This window comes from Cupressus sempervirens, chromosome 1 (assembly GCF_028749045.1).
Source record: "Cupressus sempervirens isolate cs-2001-9-10 chromosome 1, ASM2874904v1, whole genome shotgun sequence".
Lineage (NCBI taxonomy): Eukaryota > Viridiplantae > Streptophyta > Pinopsida > Cupressales > Cupressaceae > Cupressus > Cupressus sempervirens.
In genome coordinates, this window is record NC_143118.1 from 397,278,271 (window position 1) to 397,300,198 (window position 21,928).

Sequence of the window (21,928 nt, forward strand, 5' to 3'; positions counted from 1 at the left end):
GGATGAGGACGAGTAGGATGATGATTCAAGCTCAGAGGATGAGGCATTACCATTAGGAGGAGATGCATCCTCTTCCAGGACCCCGAGCCAGTCGAGCGAGGGGGCACAGCCACAAAGTTCACAATCACGCAGCTCACGCCCTATCCCAGTGCAGGGCACTTCTTCTAGTACTAGACCCCCTCGCTTTCCTGCTAGTGCAAGTGGAAAGACGAAGATGTGATTGTATTGATCATTGATGTATTTAGACTTTTAGTATTTACCTCTAGTTTGACAGATTGAAACTATTTACTATTTTGCTTCCTACCATGAGCATTCCACATGAGAATGCAATTTTGTACGCACTATGCTCTTATATATATCTAAACTATGCTTGTTTCTTTTGTATTGTCTTTAATTAACTTATTAGATGCATCTTCTCATTAAATTTTGCAAAATAAATGTATTTTTAATTAAATTTCAGTGGTTTTTTAGGGTCCCGAGTTTTTCCCGATTAAACTTTTGGGGGGGGGTTGGCAAGTTTTTGCCTTTGGCGAGTTTTCCAACTATGATTCTAACTGCTACTTGACTCATCATTCTTTTTTTTATCTTCATTTTGACCTCGATAAGATCATTCCTTGGATCGTCTACCACAACCTCTTCCACCTTGCTTGCTTTCAAACTTCTTGTTTAGCTTCAATTCCACCCTTAAAGAAAATTGGTATGTCTCTTCAAAATTGGCCATTGTAACCAAGCTTAATTCCTCTTGAATACTTTGCCTTCACCCATTAAGGTTGTTAAGCAACTTTTTCCTTGTTAGTTTCTGCATGCCTAGTTTTATTGAGGACTTGATAGAACTCTTCTATATATTCTTGAATGGATCTTCTCGCTTGTGTCAACCCTTGCATTCTCTTGAGCAGATCAAGCTCATAATCAACAAGAATGAATTGTCTCTTTAATTTCTCCAAAATTTAATTCCATCTTGTGATTTTCTCCTTTCTTCTATTCCTTTCCAATTGAATCTCCTATCACCATATTTTTGCATGCCCTTTCAATTTGGCCTTTGCATATTTGACCCTCTCAGGATCTTCAACATAATCATACTCATAATATTCTTCTTGATCATTGATCAAGTCAGTTGGTTCCTCATGGTTAAGATTTCCCAAAAACATAGGCACGTTGATCTTGGGTCTCTTTACAATGCTCGAAATAACCCTCAAAAACCTATCCTCCTCAAGATCCCCAACCGCTTTTGGTACTTTGTATTTGAAATCCCCTTCTTCAAATTCCTCCTCGCTTTCTTCTCTAAGAGCAATATGCATTTCGCTATGCAAATCCTCTTGCAATGCTTATACTTGTTTCTGGAGGGCTCTAAAACACTCTTCTGCCACACCCCCAACTCTTCTGACATGGTTCCTTCACGAAGACATTTTTGCACTTATCACTTAAACACACACTGCAATATTGGTGCAAACTGCCTTATGTTTGATGATATGTCTACACACTTGATAATCTTTGATCTGATACCCCTTGATGAAGGGTTCTCCCCTTATTAGCAAAAACGCATAATAGAATAGAGAAATAATAAAAGATTGCAAGAACAAGAAACTTGCTTTATATTATTTCCAATAAAATGGAATCACATTGTTCAATAATTTGACATGTAAAGCCACATGAGCATTTTCCTCACAATATTCTACAAGCCAGAGCCACCATAATCATCCCTAAAACTATTCTAGATAATCCTACGAGCCTTCATTATATAGGTAATTTTGGCCACCCGAGAAGGTTCTAAAAAATTTAACACTAAACTTTAAGATCAACCATCCCTAGGATATTATTATTCATATTTTATTCCATTAGAATAGGCCCCAAACAACTTTCGAAACTCGAATGAAATTTTGAAGGAATTTCAATTTTTTTCTATTTTAGGTAGTTCAACCTCCAAAGACCATAACTCATTGCCAATTAACTCAATTGGCTATTACAACTCCCTTTCATAAATGGCTTGAGGTGCTCTACAATGTCTAACTCGCACACGCTCTAGTCAAATGAAGTTGGACCTCCTTTTAAAGCCTCTAAAGCCTTCAAATTTGAGCTCGATGTTTGTATACCCTACTGCCAATACCGAAAATTTTCAATATCTTCAATGCTAGACTTGGTCTTGCAAAACTTTATTGGCAAGCTGATATGTCCAAAGAGAACCTCCACATAAGAAATTAGAACATTCTAAGCTCCAGCCACCAACTTACTAAAAATAGTAAGTTTTCAGAAATAGCAACTCTGAATTGACATAGCCCTTATTGACAAACCAAATAATATTTTTGGGTGATGCAAGATTACCCTTACACCCAAGATGTTCTTGCATTACTAGCTCAAGATTAATTGCGAATTGAACACTCAAATTATTATGCATATGTTGAAGAAGCAATGGTTGGATGATATTTATTGGTATATGGCTATGATGTTTAGGCAATATTTTAGCTTGAGGAATTCATTCGAGCCAATTTCCTTTTACTACGTCTTGCAAGAGCAGGAGAAGGTGATAGATTGCATGGATAATGGATCCTCTAAGCTTTTTAAGGGTTGGAGTTCTGATTTAACAGTACCATATGACAACAAAAGGATGATACCTAGGGTTTAGCTATTTCCCATGATTGGCACATGCCATTCTGGATCTAGACCGACAAGGGAAATGATGCCTTCTACACTTTAGGTTCTGCTAGCAAAGGTGGGTTAACCTAGGAATTTCAATCATTTTCTAAGCATTATCACACCATACATCCCTTACAAAAGATTTGGTCTCTAAAAATTCTTGGAATTGCAAAATGACAAGCAGCTCATAGTAGCCAACTAAAACTTGCCAAACTTTTGCAACAAGTGATGACCAACATTGGATTTCATTTCCACAAAAACTTGTAAATTGATTTTAATTTTAAAATGAATGATTTAATGCAAATTATGACTATCTTCCTTGATATTCAAATTTTTGACCAATGGCTTAATCCATTGTTACAATAGAGTCATATCACTGAATTAGATCTATTTATTTGTCTTGCAATCAAATATATCAATTGTTAAACCCTAAATTCCATAACTTATGGTATCCCCTCCATACACCAATAACCCTACCACTTCACAAAAGCATTTATTTAATTCATTGAGTTAAAAGCAACACTGAAGTAGTATACAACTCATTGAGATTGCATTCAAATAAACTGAACTTTGTTCATTTACTCTCAAGGTCATAGACACATAAAATGGAGACAGAATTTAGAATGCACAGATATCTTGCAACTACTCTTTGTATTTATCTTTCTTGAGAATGATACATTTCCAGATATAAGACTCTAAAACATAACAAAGAACTGAAGAACACTTTCTCATTTAATTTATGTAAAAAACTCTAAAAATACAAGCTAGAACATAAACTATGCATAAAACACAGACCGACTCAAAATGATTTTTCTATCAAAATTGACTCAAAATTCAAACCCTCACTCCACATCTTGGAAATCTTTTTATAGAACAAGGATTGCAACAAGCTTCATATGGGAGGACACATGTTGAAAAACTAGATGTAACAATATTGTTCCACATAAGACAAGACAGTTACATAAGAGAATGTTGAAAATAGCCAAAATTGGACAATTGTCATTCTGGATGTTCACGATCAACTTCATTGTTTCTAATGTGAGACTACCACAGCAGGTGAACCGAAATGATAAGGTATCCCATTGATATAGTTGTCCTTCCTCTATTTTGTCATTTCAACTTCTTCCGGCTTGTTCAGTCACTATCTTTGGATGGTATTGCTTTGATGTCTGCCACAACCTCCCAAATGATAATGTCAGACTCTTCATATCGCTAGGTGGCTTCTCTAACAATATTCAACTCATTCAAACACTTATTCCACTTGGCATCTATTACAGCTCAAACCTCTGCAACTGTCTTGTTGATATCTACTTCAAGTTTGTACATAATGTCAATAATATCAAAACTTATAACAATATTAGTTTCATCGTTGCTATAAGCAATGAATCTCTCATTTCTCAAGATATTATCAAACAAATCAAACCATTTTTGCCACTCCCTTGAGTTATTATCATCATCAACAATTTTTTGAATGAAGTCAAGTGTCCCATACCAATGGTCTTCATCTTATTGTTTATCAATTGCATTTTTCCCAAAAAGAAACCATTCAACTCCTTGACTCTGTTTATCATCTTCCTTGCAGAAATGATAACCTCCTTAGGTAATTCTTTCTTCTATGTCAAAATTGGTACAAACCTATCAAAGAATGAAATGTATGGCCCCTACTTGGTAAATAACGGATAAAGTAAAGATAATGCTTCTGAACATTGATACTCTTCTCCTTGTAAAGTAGTGTAACTGCTATGGAGATTTTGTGAAGCTTGTTTTAGGACATTTATCTTATGTGACAGCATGCTTTCCATTGTCCTTATTTCTATCTCTTTGTCTGATTCTATTTCTTCCACTTCCATTTGTTGATCCATACACACATTTGATATATCAATGTCTGTTTGGATCTCTTCATCTTTCACCTCAATAACAAGCCTCATTACAGTGTTCAAAGTTTTAAACTCATTCTCTAGAGCAACCATTTTTTGTTCAAGCACATGCATTTTCTTCATTTCTTCTTCATATTTCTTCCTTGTCTTGATGTACATGCTATAAGTTTGAAATAGTTGTTCTTCCAACATGTCCATCTTGCTTTTCCATAAGTGACACTCTGTTCATCATGTTGTGTATCTGGTCACATGATGTTGTAGTAACATTTCAGAATATCACATTTCCTTGGGGTAGTCTCTGACTTCCATAAGTGTTGGCTTATCAAACACAAGGGCCAAACTCCATATTGCCATTGTCTTAGTATCAATATTAAAAACAATCCCCTGCAATTTTCCGATGATATTGGTCTCTTCAAATGAGACAGATTTACTTTGTCTTCTAATCTGATCCAACGTGAAGGATGAATTTATTTCCATCCAGGGAAGAGCAACATTCCACTTCTCTTTACTAGCGCTATAGCTTCATCTATAGTGAGGGTTTCACTACTTGGATCATATTCTTGTAATTTTTTCACTAGCTCTGCAACCTTCTCCTTTGAATCTCCTTGTTGCAATTGTAGAGATAGTTCATTTTGCTTTATCTTGAAAAGAAAAGATTTGAACTCCTCGGAACTAATGAAGTCATCATCCTTCATAAACTCTTGAGCTTGTATAATTCTGTCATCTATCATTTTGGCCTCAAGCTCAAGTTTTTTTGGGATTCTTTCATTTTTATTTGCCTGCTTTATCATAAAATTGTGCTTGATATCATCTAAAAACTTATTCCGTCTTGGCAGAATCTGGAGAGCCTTTTCCCTTGCTTTCTCTAGTATTTCAATCAACTTCTGCCTTTTTCTACCACCTTGAGCCCAAGAACTTTCTAGTTGTTCCTCTTCTTCATCAATTTCAATCACAATGTCTTGCTCGAGGACATCAAGTTCTATCATGTTTTTGACTTCAGGGGGCATTTGAGACATTATGCTTTCATAATTTTGGAGGCACTTATTAAATATGTCTAAATATCTCTCTTCATGATAGAAACCCTTGAAAGAAGGATTTGTTCTTTTCATTTCCTCTTCAATTTTCATTATCTCTTTCCAATTCAAGGTCCTATCTCTGCATTCCTCAATCTCCAAGCAATGTGTGATCACATCTTCTTCCCAATAAGGCTTGCTACTGGGCAAGTTATACTTTCTCATTTGTCTCAGAACATGCCTAACAAGATCATTAGGGTCATAGGTCCTAGCAAGAGCTGAAGGCAATAGAAATTCTCTCATAAATTCATTCAATTCTTCTATTGCATATTTTCCTATGGTAAAGTCTCTAACTCTGAGATTTCTACATACAAAAGATCCTTTTTTGATTGTGCGCCTCAAATATTCTTGGTTCATCATAATCAATTGCCAAAAGAATTCAATGATTCCCATTCTTTCTGGAATGTGTTTTGGTAATCCATAAACCCTTATGATGAAACAATTTTCAAAAAGAGGGTTTTATTAACATTCTAACACCCCTATCATCATCATAGCATCTAGAGGGTTTTATTAACATTTTAACACCCCTAGGGACTCTCTTAGTAATATATGCTAACATATTTGAAATTGGATGCACAAAATCATTGTAGAAAGCTAAAGAATTTGAATAGGGATAGAATCTTTGCCATACCCTAGTCCATCGTTGTATTGGCAAGCTTTCTCTCATCTCCTTTGTTCCTTCAATAAAATCAGGATTAATGTACCCTATGATCGTATACAAGATTATATGCATTAACAATTAATAATGGTGAAATTTGAAATTCCCCATTTCTCCCTTTTGTGCACTAGTGATTTCATTGTGCATAACATTGATTATATGGGTAACAAAGTCACACCCCACATTGGTGTACAAATCTTGTACGTCTAAGGCCATGATATATACATTACTAGGAGCATTCATAGTTCCATCCAACCTTATCACTTTATCCAATCCAAAGACTGTATACTAAAAATATGTACTAAAAATTTCCAAGTGCATGAGATCTCCTCTACCTTTTTAGGGATTTCACCCTTATCTTTTCTAGACCTTGGAATGTTTCTCCTCATAACTTTGCCAGTAAAGAAACTCTTTTGACTATTGAAAGTCTCATCGAGCTTGTCCTGTTCAATAATTTTGGTCATAGGTCCTCCCAAGTTGAAGACTTCTATGAATGTCTCCCTATCCAGTGTACATAGGACACTTCTATCCTTTCTGTGAAAGCCATGGGTCACAGGGTTATATGCCTTTATCAAGGCTTTTACCAACTCTATGTCAACAATGACTTCTGCCATAATCAATTTTGACTAATTTTTGTTCTAGGGATTTGAAATGGGTGGCTCACATAACCTGGTTTTAGATAAATACCAAAATAATTCATTACCATTTGTCTCTGGTACTTTAGCATCTCTACAGAGGCTGTAAGGGTCTCTGAGGATGTGTGAATTAACTGACTGAACATTTGTTGACACTGGCAAAAAATAGACTTATTCATCAACATACAAACTTGCTATCTTCATCTTTCCTTGCTTAGTACTCAGAGAAGCTTCTTCAATATTTACTTGAGCAATCAACTTGTCTTCTTCTTGTGCCAAGTTTTATGAATTCAAAATCTTGAACACTTCTCTGCAATTCAACCTTTTTGAACAATTTCACGCACAATCTTCTTCTTAAACCTGAACTCTGTGAATGTTGGTGTCAAAAAAAAATTATGTTACATCACCCCTTTTAATGGCGCTCAAGCATGGGAGTGGAATTAATGGCATTTTAAGGCAGCATGCATGAAATTTTTCAAAATTTCATAAAACTGTCATATTCATGCTTTATGATGCCCATAAAGCTAGTGTTTAAATCTTTTTTACCCTTTTTAGACAGTACTTCACGTTTCTATCAATTATGAAATCTCAATAGCTTTTTACCTCTTTATGTTTTAAGCTGCAACCATGCAAACCCCTAGCACTTTGAGTTGTTCACGGCATCACGAGGTTTGTTGTTCAATTCTTATGTCTTGGCTGCACCACGCAAAACCCTTAATCTCTAGTTCGCAATTAGTCTTCACATTCAATCTTTAAACCTTGCAAAACAGCGAACACTTCTAATATCACCTTGTCACTGCTTCACAGCTTCCTTTTTGCCTTATACTCTTAGCTGCGCGATCGAGTGTCAACACTAACTTCTCCATTTCTTAACTATGTCATAGGTCTCGCTTGTTTGCATCTAACCGCATTCCTTACACTTCAAAGTTGCGAACACCCTAGCCTCTCGTTCTCCACTTAGTGATAACATTAGCACTTTTAACCTTCGAAAGGGCGTTACATTTCAACGTTTGAGTGATCGTTGTTCTGCCACTTAATTCTTCACAACTTTTAAAACAGCCAGCGAAACAGCAAACATGACTAACTCGTGCTTAGTCTTTGCGTCACGGCTTCTCTTTTATTTTACAGCTTTAACCGCAAGACCGAGCATTAGCTAAACCTTTATCACTCTTTGACTATTTCGCCAATTCGCAATTGTCTATCAAACTGCAGTCTTTAGCCATGCGAGCCCGCGATGCTAGCTCTTAAGACTTTAAGTTGTGAAGTGGCGTGAAGTGTTCTCTAACATCAATCTCCACTTCACCACTTAGTTCTTCATGCTATAACATAACGTGGCATCTCCAAATGCTTCCACGTGTCATTTTCCTATGTTGTCATGAGGCTAGAGATCTAGCGTGAATGCCTTTCGCGTCAAGGCCACTTAAACTATGCCCTCATGCCTAACTGCGGCAAAACTGCGAAAACTATCCATTTAGCCGTGTCACACCTTCACTACTTGAGCCAACCATTTACAATAAACTGCGGAGACCCTGCGAACAGCTAGCACTCAACTGAGTCGCACCATCATGGCTTGGGAAGGATTAGAGCTTAACAAGTTGCAGATGTAGAGATGAGCCTTAGACGCAACATCGCCACTTAGATTTTCAATTTCCTCTTAAAGCGCAAAAACCTTTAAGCGCATTCATTTTTAAAAAAAAGGGCTAAAACATGAAAATATGCATACAGACATAAAATTAGGGTTTTTCTAGGAAGATCTCTGCAACATGAAAATGCAAACCCTAATTACATCAATTTAACCTGAATTTTCATAATGGGTTCTCAAAATTTTAAAATGGTGAAAATATAGGCCATCAATTCCCTTGTATAGACCCTTGTCCAGGCCTGTTTTGGCTGCCTCTTTATTATGTACTATTATTTCTGATTCAATAATTTTCTTACCATGCATTTGAATTAAAATAAGGGAAGTATGCCCTTTTTCACTCTTTTGGAATGCTTGATGTACAACTTCCAACCCCTTGTTTGCAACTTTCTAAAGATCAAGCTGAGCACAGGTCTGTTGAAAATTTACTGAACTTCAAGAAAGCAGTGAGTAATAGCAATCAATTTTTCAACTTTGTGCACGAGCAATATCTATCACCCATCTCTTCTTTGGCAATCTCTCCATCTAATTTTTGTGTCTGCTCACCGAGGCTTCCCCCTTCTTATTCATTTATCTGTGAATGAGCCTGAAATTTGTCTGAGCAGATTTGTCTGCGATAAGTTCTTCTTACACAACCATGTCCTCATTTGCAAATTTACAATAACATGACCTAAGCTAGAAAAAATTTGCATATACAAATGTACCAAAGGGTTCTATATTCTTGAATTTGATTCTGTCAAAGACAGGGAGCTGGTACTTACATGGTCCCTAGATTTTCCAAATAGATTTCCTATGCACGAAACCCCACTTCCCTTCTTATCGATCCACAAACTGAGACCTTCTCTTCTCAATTTTTGGTGTAATTACCTTAAATCCCCCTGCAATTTTGACAATTACAGTGTTTACATGTCATTGGCAATGGACAAGGTAAGTATCACTGCTCTTCAAAAGAAACAATCAATTACGAAAATGATAAAGATGTTCCTGCAAAGATAATGATAAATTGCTAGAGGCACCCTGTAAATTATGAAAATTTGCTTTCACAATAGGTAATATTTCTCACCAGATCATTTCACTTCCAAATGTCAAAAGTTGCAAAGCTCACCAGCAAGGTAATAATGTGTAAGCCCAACTAGTGGAATGGGTTAACAGATGCTAGAAGCAGCTTGTAAAATATGAAAAATTGCTTTCAACAGTAGGAATCATTTCACTTCCAAATGTCAAATGTTACAAGCTCACCAGCAGGGTAATCATGTGTAAGCCCAACTAGTGGATTGGGGTTGAGTCCCAACAGTATACCACTCCACTCAACAGCTAAAATGATATAGCTTCTCTCCATGCTTCTTCAAAAGACAACTGAAAGTTAGAAATCGTCCCCTTCACTTGGCCTACATGAGCCAACTATAGAGGTTGTGCACACAGAAAGTACAGAGGTTGTTAACTTTGCGGTCTCTTCAATCTTGATGGAGAAATCAATAATGAAGCCTACAAGAAATGCGAGCCCGCTACATCCACAAGCGAATTCTTCAACTATTGCCAGTGACCATTGTCCACAAGGGAAAAATACTTATGACCCAAAATCATTGCCTCGGATAAAACAAGAAAGGACAAAAGTAAAGAAGAAGTCCCTTCCATCAAAATCCGAGCATCAAATTAAACTAAAATTGTCAAAGAAAAGGACTGACTCTGATGAAACATGTAATATTTTACACCCCATCTATGGTTTGGTGCATTTATTAAAAAAAATATTATTTATTTAATTAGTTGTGGCATGTCCACAATTTACCATTCAAAAAGATATAAAAGGACATGCATAAAATTAAATTTGGAGACTTCGTAAGTAGTCTTTTCTTGACTTATATATAAACAAAAAACTGAATGCACATCAAAGTGCTAAATGATTCATTGATTATGTATTACACGTTCATCTTAAAGCTTCTAAGCAGTTGTCTGGTTCCTTGAAAGCAGATAACCAAATTGCCAAATCAAAATCAAAATTGAACTTGTACCTGTGGTTAAGGCAGAACAATATATTAATAAAAATTCGGTCATCGAGTACATCAATATAGAAAATATATAAAAATCAATATTATGATTAAACATTAAATATATTAATGCCTGAAGGGATGCCATAATTAGTTAAGGGCGCCGAGCTCCTTCCATTTAGATCTTGAGATCAATTATCTCTGCCTCGAGTTATTTGATGGATGACTTGTTCAAGCCCAGACAATCACCTCAACAAGTTATTGGAGGGGGGGTCGCCTCATCAAAGAGTTAAGTTATGAGTTACTAGGCTAACATATTGATCCCTCTTGATTACCAAAATAATTAAATGTATTAATTGAATATAAACTATATAATTTGAATTTTAAATACTTTTATTTATTATTTTCTTATATAAGAAAACAAGCAACATACAATAGGCAAGAGCCTACAACACAACGGTAAATTGTGAGCCTCTTATTTGGGAGATTTGGGTTCAAGTTTGGTCAAGCTCAATAAATAATAATAATTAATCGGAACACATAAAAATAATAATAATTAATCTTGGCTTTGGCCTCTTATCAATCCAGAAAAAAACAATATACAATAATATATTTTCAATACTCTGATACTTTTTTAATATACTATTATATTACATATATTAGAAATTAAATATATTCAATATATATTAATTTTAAATATATATACCTCAAATACAATTTTGAAATTTGAAATATTTATAATTTATAATTTTATTATATAGGGTAAGAACATCATTAGCTATTATAGGCATTGCTAACTTCACATATTGTAACCTACTAAACTGTACATTGGTTTCAACAACAACAAAAAACATGTGACCTTACTACATATAGATATTGTTCTCACTTCTAGGCAGTATAGACGAATTTTATGGGATCCTTTATGCACACAACCGTCAAAAAGTTGTCATTTTAAAGTGTCATCCAAAACATATTTCCTATTGTCCTGCTACTTGTTGGCTTTAGCAACCAAAAACTTTGCACAATCGACCCATGCTTGAGCACAAATGTCCCAATACCTATGCATTATTGGTACCAATACTTGCACACTCAATAAAATAACTACCTTCTTCCACAAAATGGGCAGATATTAATCTGCTAGATGACATTTTGTGGGCTTTTAATTAACAAAATCCAATGAACAGTAATTGTAACATGGGGGTAACTGGTGCTCTTTCTCTAATCATTAATATAATTTAATAGACAATACACTAATATGGTATACAATAGTTTGAATTTAAAATTTAAAATTTAAAAATATATAATTAATACAAATTAAACTATTACTCTTATTCTTGTGTCGCTTATTCTGATTCATATCATGGTTTTTAATTCATAGTCCTACATAAATAGAAAATAAATATAAACGAAATGCTATGAGACAGTATGTTATTTTTCAATTTATATATTATGTTTGAAACAAAACAATGTTCTTATCTGTGTTGTGCACTTTGATTACATTTAGGATTTTTGATTTCCAGGAATAAAAAATGTTGGGATTCTTCGAAGGGTCAAGAAGCCAACAAAATTTGGAGACAATTGTTCCAACCCTGATTGATTATACACCAATTCCATGAAGACTCTAATTCTGGGACATTTTGCACCTGGAACTAGCCTAGTTTTGAATTGATTGGGTACAAGGTAGCTACTAATGATTTCTATTGAGGAGCAATCATCCAATGAAGTTGTGATTGATGCTTCATATTTTGCCTCTGCAAGGACTGCTATATCTGTTGCTTCTCTCTCAAATTACAACCTCATCTATAGAAAACATATATAGCAGCAACCCAGCAGGGTTGAAGGGCAGCCCCGCCCCCCCCCCCCCCCCCCCCCAACACCACCTCCATGCATCCGCTGTTATAAAAATAGGTTGTGGTCAAGAGGTAAAGCCCCTCTACCACCAAGACTAATTTAAGTCATAACTAAAATAGTGAAAAAAAAAAAGTTTTTTATTTTTCTGCCTGCTGCTTCTTTTCCTTCCAGCAGGCATGTTTTCTGCACAGCTTCACCGGATCTCATGACTTTTGCAGTTAATTACTTATCTCCAACTCAGCCACAAGTTTATCAGTGAGCATCTAGTTGACTGTTTTCTCTCATGGGCTCTCATGAGTTGACAAGTAACTTGCTGTGTTTTAGAATTATTTTATCATGGAACATATTTCGGCTTGTACAATCTCAAGGAGAATGGTATAAATTCAGAATACCACGACCCCCAAATATATGTATAGGAAATCCCACCAGAATATGTACAAGCAGATGATAATAGCAAATGTATGCCTGATTGATTCTAACCTTATAAAAAAATTCAAAGCAATTTGACATTAAGGGGAAAAAATTTACCACTAGATAAAATGGTCTCCACTAACCTGCAACCAGCAGCTTGAACTTCAAACTAGTGCATTTCTCTTCTGCTAAAAATCTCATGTTCTTTCATCTTCTGCTGAAACCTTGCCAGACAGGCTTGTAGGTTAACCAACCCTGTTGCTTTGCGTGAGAGAACTGAACTTAGTTGGGACACATATCGATCTATACGGCTTCCAGGCTGATCCACCTCTGTGATAAGTTTCATTTCCTGAGAAATGAATAAATGAAAGGAATTCTTCACTTAAAGCAATAAATGCAAAAACTCCTAGAATCTTATTTGTCTTCTTGATGCAACCATCTTCCAAAACAAGATGTAAATCTCCAATTGGTCCTTGTGTAAAGAAATGTTTTAGCAAAATAGATCTAAACAAGATTATTAAAAATGAATGAATAATTAAAAACCAATACAATCAATAAAAAGCTTAAACTAAATTGTATCTATGATTTGACATCATGAAAGATTCTAGCAACAAAATAAAGAAACAAGATGACAAGAGCAAATGAGTGGCAAGAGGAAAATTTTACAACAAATATGCAAAGGAAAATGTCGACTAAACATTGAACATATAGAAACGTGATAACAAGCTCTCCAATTTTAGCTGAACAGTACAGTTATATCAACATAACATCTGGATGCCAGAAGCTCACCTCCCGCACTAATTCCATTGTGTCTTCAATCTCCTTCCTGTGAGCAGCTACTAAAGCCTCCTCTTGCTTCAGTAAAATCACGATACAGTTTAAGTCTAGGTTTAGTAATCTCTAAATATTAATAGCAATCATCTTTCAATAGTATCATGCAAGATATGAATCAAATTTATCAAATATACAATTACAGTCTTGTAGTGCAAGCACTGAAAGAAGATGCACTAAACTATCATATGTAAACATCGATTGTCATTACAACTTATACTGTACGAGAAGATTATGCATACCTCAAGTATTGCATTTATGTGCACATCATATTCAGTTTCCTTTGGTCTTAAGGAAGCAGCGTTTGATGCAGATTCATCAGTATATGATTGTTGTCGGCTATAAACTGCATATGATGCATCAGGTTTGACATCTTCTTTTGATTGCCAGTACATTTGTTTCTCAGGTTTTTGTTCTCTAGGTATCTTGCGAATAGTTGGAGAGAGCACATCATGCATATCACTGGATTTGACCCCTGCCAAAGATAATTTCTGACTGCCAGCAAACTTTTCTCTCAAGTTGATTTTATCCTTTTCTATAGTATTTGAAGTCATTCCAGTTTCATTTCTGGTGTTAAGAGAATAACTTGAAACTAAATTGGAGGAATGTGCATCAAGGTCTCCATTCTGAACATTAAATGATGGAATTTCAACTGTCTTTCTAATATTATATGCAGCCGATGACTCCTGATTATAATCAGAAGACTCCACGGAAGCCACGGGACCAGATGGTGGTGAATCCTTTTGTGGAGGAGCTAAATTGCTTACACTTTGATCTTTTTTGTTATTGCTCTTTGAAAGTCCTTTAACCCTGAGACACACACACAGAGATACAGAGGAACAAGAAGAACAAAAGAACTCAGACAGGCAGCATAGAATCGAACTTCTATTAAATGATCGACTATGAACCTAGATGACAAGGTAACAAAAGACTGAACTCTCACCTATCTGCGTATCTTAGAGTATTGAGTGTATGTTCACAGGAACCTGCATTAGGAGAAATACATGAGATCATAACTGTGCGAGAGTCACCAACAAATGAATCGCGAAGCACCTCTGTTAACTTGCTTCCCCGAAAAGGAATGTGAATTTGATCATTATCAAGAGCACGTATGCACTCTTTCAAAGCCAATAGGCTCTTATTAATCTCAGCTCCCTCCATCCTGCACAAACACAATAAACAATTGGCAGATAATTCCATTCAGAATTAAGCTATACCATGGAGGTATATCAGTCAAAGAAAGATCACTAAAAGTTTCTTGCCTTGTTTGCCTGTCATTGTCTGTAGTGTCAGCACCACGTTCACTTCCAGCAAGGTCAATAAAGGACATCTTCCCAACTGTTTTGGCCCCTTTCATCTCATTGCCACTACTGTGTTTTTTAATAACCAGTTGTAGTATAGCGTGAGACCTAGAAGATTCCTCATTGGCACCAGTTGATCCAGTGCTTCGAGATGCATTTCCCTTTTCAATATAGTCCTTCACAACTTGTACATCTGAGACTTCAAACTCTTGCAAGCCAACAATACAGACTTGTTGACGACCATCCTCCCTCATGCACAGTTTCCTTAAATTTTTCAAACATGACATCAATTACCCCTCACACTATTTCCGTGAAACTTTCAAAATGCATAGAGGTAATACATTAAATACTTGCTAATTAAATAATAAAAAGGATACATACTTATTCAATGCAATGTTACTTGATTTGCTAGCTTTATTGGAACAAGAAGCTCTAAAAAATAAGTCTTATTCTCAAACATCTATGTGGGTGTTATTTGTTTGTATTGGAAACAAAAATATATGCGGTTGTTGCTTGTATGCTATAATTCCTTTTACAATTTAAAAGGTGATGTAAAAAGAGAAATATTTTTTACTTTCCAAGACCATTGTCTTCTACTTAAATTCTTACCATTTGCCATCCCAAATGAATCAATTATAATTTCAAAACTACTTCACCATCTGACCCTTAAACCACTTAAATATGTGTACTCACCCTCATAGTTGAAATTTGAAGCCTTTGGGCATTGTTTCTATATGTATGCCATATATTGGCAATGAAAGCATTTAAGTTTTGTTATTTTTCTTATCAATTCACATGTGAAATCTCAATTCAAGTTTAATTCTATATATTAAGCTTCTAAAATGTCTATAATGAATGCTTTATCAATGTTATGATATGCATACTTGAGATTTCTCCATATGTATAAAAATTCCCCTATTTTTTCAATAGCCAACCCCTACTGTCCCCTAAAGATTGGCCCTAAACCATACCCATACCAGAAACACGTCACAATCCCCAAAACCATCCCAGCCCCCATACTCCGTGGAACATAGGAGAAATGCTATATATGAATACTGCATATAAACATGCACATTGAAAAAATGTGTGGAAGCCTATAAGAGCAGTCAAGACAACCAAATACCCATATTGACTTGTTAATTTTAAAATAAATAAAAAAACTGGAAGGGGGTACATTCAATTACAAATAAAACTGTCACCTGCTCAAAAGCGACATGTTATATTTCATTCACAGTTAGATCAAAAAAGTAGGTCGCTTTCAGATTAGAGCGATCATATTGGTCTTATTTTTGCAATGCCCAAATTGCAAAGACCACTATCAACCATTTTTACAACATCCGCTCAGAATTGTCATGACTCAGTGAGCCCCAAGACAAAAAACCTAAATGAGCCTACAAGACTTGGTAGATGGGTACTCACCAGACATGCAGAGTCATCAGCCACTTCATTCAATTATATATGCTTCAGCAAATTCATTCGAGATTGTTTGTCTTATATCTGTCTCCTATACCCTAAAATTGTAATTGCATTGGGGGGGGGGAAGTAGCAAGGAGATTAAGCAAAAATCAGTGTTGAAACCATATTTGGGCAGGTATGTAGCTTTTTTTGTCGAACAAACTTAGGCGTGTTTAATTTTTCTTGTCGAACAAACCCCAAGAGTCTTTGTAAAAGAAATTTGTTTGATAATTCCAAACACTAGAGTTTGTATATTAGTCTAGTTATAAACTATAATAATAATTTTTTTCTGCTTATATGTTATTGCAGTGTTCTTTAAATTTACAAATTGTACTGAACACAATGTCCAAAACCCCAGCTAGAAGGGATTCTTCTTGGAATGATGATATCCCTGAGCGAAAGATAAGAGAGATAACTTGCCAAAAAGCTTTTCTTGAGAAAGGTGCTATCAAATTAAAATACCATCTTAAACATGCACCATGCCAAGATTTGCTTGCTGATGTTATTCTGGGGGTAGTGCAAGTTCAATTTAAAACCATTTAATTGCATGAAGAACTAAAAAAGAGGCAAAGAGAGGAGATAGAAGCCATTGATGGAACTAGAGAATCTTATTTTATTCCTCCATTTCGTCCATCTTTGAGTACAGGCACACAGATTAAATTTGTACATTTTGTCATGTACTACTTTGGGTTCTCAACTGCCACTTGAGAGCATGGGTTGAAAATAAAATAAAAGATAATGCAACTAAAAATCCAATTGAAAATTTGGTTCTATAGCACCATTTCACTCCATGCAGCTAGGTAATTCTTTTTCTTAATTGATTCTCTTGGATTCCTATATTTAGAGGTTTGTTGAATTCAAATTTGAACTCTCAATTTTACAATACTTATTATAATTTCTTTATTTGTGTTAGGCCACTTTATTGTCAAAACATTGTGAATGTCATTAGTATTTGTGGAGCAAATTTCAACATCCCTGATGATTAGGAGATAAAGGGATTTATTTTGCTCAAAAGGGGATAGATATGAAAGCCACAATTGGAAAGCAGCAAGAGAAATGGTGGAAGAAGTATTGCACTATCATGACTGATGGTTGGATGAATATAACTAATAAAACATTACTAAACTTTGTTGTCTTCTTCAGGTGACTGTACTTGCTAAAATATATTCACTTAATAATTGAGATTTTAGTTCTTTCTCAAGTGGTAAAGTGCGTAAAATATATCGACGCTTCGAGCGAGGAGAGTGCTGTGCAACTACTTCCAAAAAATTATGTTGCTTCCTGTACCCTACTCACAGATAGGCACTCATCATTATTTTGGACTGCTTGTTCTATCCAGTGCATAAGCTCATACTGGAGGATCTTGGCAAAATTCCATCGGTCAGTGTGAGTGTGCAGACAGTCAAAAACAGGTACCCATCGTTATTTTAGACTACTTGTAGTGATCAGTCTTCTTGTTATGATTTTTTTCAACTGACACTCCAACTACCCCACAGACCCCATCTAAAATTACCTAGTAGACAATTATTATTATATAAAATTATAATTACGAACACGCTTAAACCAATTGCATGGATGAAACCATCATTAAAAAGTTGGTTTTCTAAAAAAATCTAATACTTTTATCAAATTTATGATTTATCAAAAAATACCTTAAAATGTATTTTGCTCTTTCATCTTGAACTGATTCCTGGCTCCTGTGCTTTCCTCAGATTTGTTTCAATGTTAATTGTTTTGAGATTTTAGATGGTATTTATGTTTTTTAAATATATAATTTTTTGATAGTTTTGCACTAAGTCACAAGGTTCAAATTCGAGTTCAAGTTCAGCAACCATAAAATTCAAATGAAATTTGACAATGATAAAAATTTGAATTAAATTCGCCTTATACAAATTTTATTTACTTTTAAATATGAAATATAATTTTTGAATAGTAATTTAATTATATTATTAAAATCTTAAAAATCATCATATAAAATATTTATATTATATTTACTTCTAATATAATACTCTTTTAACTTCATAATATTATTATCTATCTAAATCTTATTATTCTACTATTAATAAAATATTATAAGATTTTCAAATATTGATTCATAGATTTTAAATTCTATTATTAAAATTATTAATAACTACATATTATAATAATAAGATAATAATTTAATAGACTATAATCTATAAATATAGAAAAGTCAAAAAAATTAAAAAATTAAATAACCTAGCACTCGGCTCTAGCAGCTCATGGCAAAAAGGCAAAACGAAGACGGGCAGAACAAATGGAGGAACTATTTTGCCAAGGAGGAATGTGATTCAGTAGACAGTCACGGCAATAGCACAGTCACAGCAGAGCAAGTCATGGCACAGAAAAGTCAAAGTCCAGAAAAAAAACGGCAAAGTCCACACATAAATTCACTCCGCAATTTGTCACACTTACACTAATAAAAAGTTTAAATAACTGCAGATTTATCTGGGCGAATAAAATGGTGAATTTTAGCAATTTTTCGGAAATTTTTGAAAATCGGGAATATCCGAAATCCAAGCTTTATGTTCGCCAAATGCTGTGACTTAGGTTTTGCAGGCCAAGCTACTGTAGTGAAGCCTCCCAGCATAACTCTGTTGTGGAAAAAGAACAAAATATGATTGCAGAGAAATGGCGTTTTCTTAGATAATATCATTTTATCTACTTTGTATATAGTTGCAAACAGGGCAACTTGTAGCCACTTAATTATGAGAATCCAAATTGACTTTGACCTGTCACCTACTGATTGTGAAGCTTGGTCAATCTGTGAACCATTCTCCTCACAGGGAGAGGACCAAAAGGAGGGGAACCCATGAGCACCACTTTACCTATGGCGCATAAGCACCCTGATTGATTTTCTTGAGTGTAATTTTCCCCATACCAGAGTAGCCAGATACTCGTCCCTCCTCCACCATGCATATACCCATATCTGATTTGGATACATATCCAATACAGCCCAGACACACATTGGATATTGTATGTATGTGTGACCAAGAAACCTTAATTTTCCAACTGTGCTGAAGAGTATGTGATTTGATTCTTTTAACATTTAACATAAATCTTCCCAAATTTAATTTTTAATAAAACTTCATTCATGAAATGTTTTTGGTATAAACAAAACGTACACCAAATGAAATGTTTTTATAATTCAGTGACCCTTTTTTTTGGGTCATCCATAATGAAACTCTACTTTTTTAACGAATTCTAGTGTTAAATAAACATAACTATTTATGTAGCACTTGTGTCTATATTGCTTTGAAGTAATGAAAATCTCCTCTAATAACTTAGAAAATTGTGTTATGCATGTGTGTGTGTGTGTGTGTATCTTCTTTTATCAATGTTGTATCCAGCTGTATCCATATTGGGGGATCTTAAAATATGGCCATATCCGTATCCAATATCATATCTGTATTTGTATCTGCATAAGTGTCTATGTAACTTTTCCCCACACAGAGAAGAGGAAAAGGAAGGAGAACTTGTAAGCCACCATTTTCCCATGGCACACAAGCACCAAAAACAATTGATCAACTTCAGCTCATTTATGCATTCAAGTGAACCTGCAGCTAACAATAATTGGGAAAGGATAGTGAGATATTTTTTTTCGTACTAAGAAACAAATCTTTTTCTTCTTTGGAACTTCACAAACAAAGAATCTCATCACATCAGCATTGCAAATTGTTGTTTCACACTTCAGGTAACTGCATATGTGCTCTAAGAGTATGTGGTGCTTTACTACTAAGGACGTCATCTTCATCGAAGCCTGCTTTCAGATTAACCATTCAATAGATTCCATATAAACAATCTGAGAGAATGGAGAAAGAGAGCATTGAACATCATTGCATTGCCGACTACACACATCATGTTATCTTCAAGAGAATGATATTGATAAATGACATTTGTGAATTTCCTTTGAAAATCCCTACCTTTGTCTACAGTTTGAACAGAATTATTTTCATAAACTAAATAAAACTAATGACGTGTGCACCAATCACCTATAATCGAAATATTTGGCTTATATCATACACTAAACCTGTATTACTATATTTATACTCATTTCCCTATCACCCCTTCACTGAAGCCACAGCTTCAAAGGTCGCATATATACAAACTTCTCTTGATCTATGGAGGACTTTACATTATTTTATTTTTCTTTACTCAGAATTTGATATGGCAACTATTCTCTAGTAATACATTGTCTTTTATTTTAATAATATAAGTGTTTTAAAACACTATTATAATAATTAAGTGATAAAGGGGATCATCTTGTGGTGTAGTGGTGTTGTGGTTGCACTGTTACTGGTGCAAACAATGTTCAAACCCCCACTTGGCACAAAAACAGTATTAATGCTGGTTGGGCCCACGTTAGTTATTGTGCTTGTGGAGATAAGGACAGTGTTAGTGCTGGTGTATTGGTGCGCATGTAAGGAGATGGTGAGTACAGTGTTCATGCCAAACAACATTCAAGTCGATGGAGATGGAGATAACAGCATTCAACTCTCAAGATCGTCACTGGGCTAGGAGTGCTCGCAGACCCTGTGCTGGACACACATTGGGAGTGTGTTGGTTGTGCCCCTCGGGCTCGGAGTCCATACTGAGCTTCCGTGCTCTCAGGTCTTGTGTGTTGGATTCAGGGATGAGGTCCCCCAGACTTGTGGCCTCACTGGTTCGTAGCTCCAGTCAAAAGCAAAATATTACCAATCAATAAAAAAATAATGAAGTTGTAACATTAATGCCAAATGAAGTGATAACATTTATGCCAAAATGAAACTCAATTTCACAAAAGGCAGCTCATTTTGAATTAATTCAAAAAAGGTGCATAAGCAGCACTGAAGTTTCATTTTTTCTATCAATGAATATTTCTTACATCTTGCTTATGCATATCTATCCCACTTGGGACAAAACCCTCGAGCGGTGATCAACACCAGGTTGAACATAAACACAGTGCTACTGCTTTCTATGAGCTATTTCCACACAGGTAATATTATTGAATCTAATTCTGAGTTTTGGCAAATCTACAGGCCTGCATATAGCTGAATCAAGGAAAAAAGGAGAACACAAGCATTTTCACCTCACCATCCCTGTCAAAATATCAGATATTCTTCAGTAAGATTTGCAATCTTAAGTAGTATAAACGGATTTCTTAACTTGGTCTGTCTGAGTAGATTTTGTGTGCTGGAAAGTGAATTGTTTAAGGAGATTTCTGGCATTATTCTCAAGTATTACAAATTGATGCAATTGTTTCTTTTACACAAACATTTTGATGTAAAATCTAATAAATAACGGTGGGAAACTGGAGGTGTAAGAAACATTAGGGTTTAAGTACTAAAACAGGGATATTTCAGAATAGGTTAATATCCCCCATCTCCTCTTTGTCCCTCATATCTCATTTATCTTACTTTTTACATATTCAAAAATAACATATTTTACTAATTTTTATCAATACTCTAATTTGTTTGGTTTTATCGTCTAATTTTCTTGTATTAATTCAATGCTATCTAAGTGATTTTTTATTAACTGGCAGCTTAAGCATGCCTATAAGAAATGCTTCCATTTCCAATAATCA

The 21,928-nt window shown here is 35.0% G+C and overlaps 1 protein-coding gene across 2 annotated transcripts in view; it reads right to left on the minus strand.

The window, feature by feature from the left end:
- LOC149577966 (kinesin-like protein KIN-13A) overlaps nucleotides 1-21,928 on the minus strand; it is a 67,384-nt gene that overhangs the window by 13,263 nt on the left and 32,193 nt on the right. The window contains exons 8-12 of one of the 2 annotated variants that reach the window (XR_016364112.1): nucleotides 14,854-15,156; nucleotides 14,535-14,753; nucleotides 13,834-14,401; nucleotides 13,550-13,615; nucleotides 12,878-13,109 (exon numbers count right to left, since the gene is read on the minus strand). Coding sequence is in view for 1 of the 2 variants with exons in the window: in XM_089826873.1 (XP_089682999.1) it covers nucleotides 12,930-13,109; nucleotides 13,550-13,615; nucleotides 13,834-14,401; nucleotides 14,535-14,753; nucleotides 14,854-15,156 (1,336 nt within the window). In the remaining variant the exon portion in view is untranslated. The remainder of the gene's footprint in view (nucleotides 1-12,877; nucleotides 13,110-13,549; nucleotides 13,616-13,833; nucleotides 14,402-14,534; nucleotides 14,754-14,853; nucleotides 15,157-21,928) is intronic. The other variant, XM_089826873.1, reaches the window with a different exon arrangement.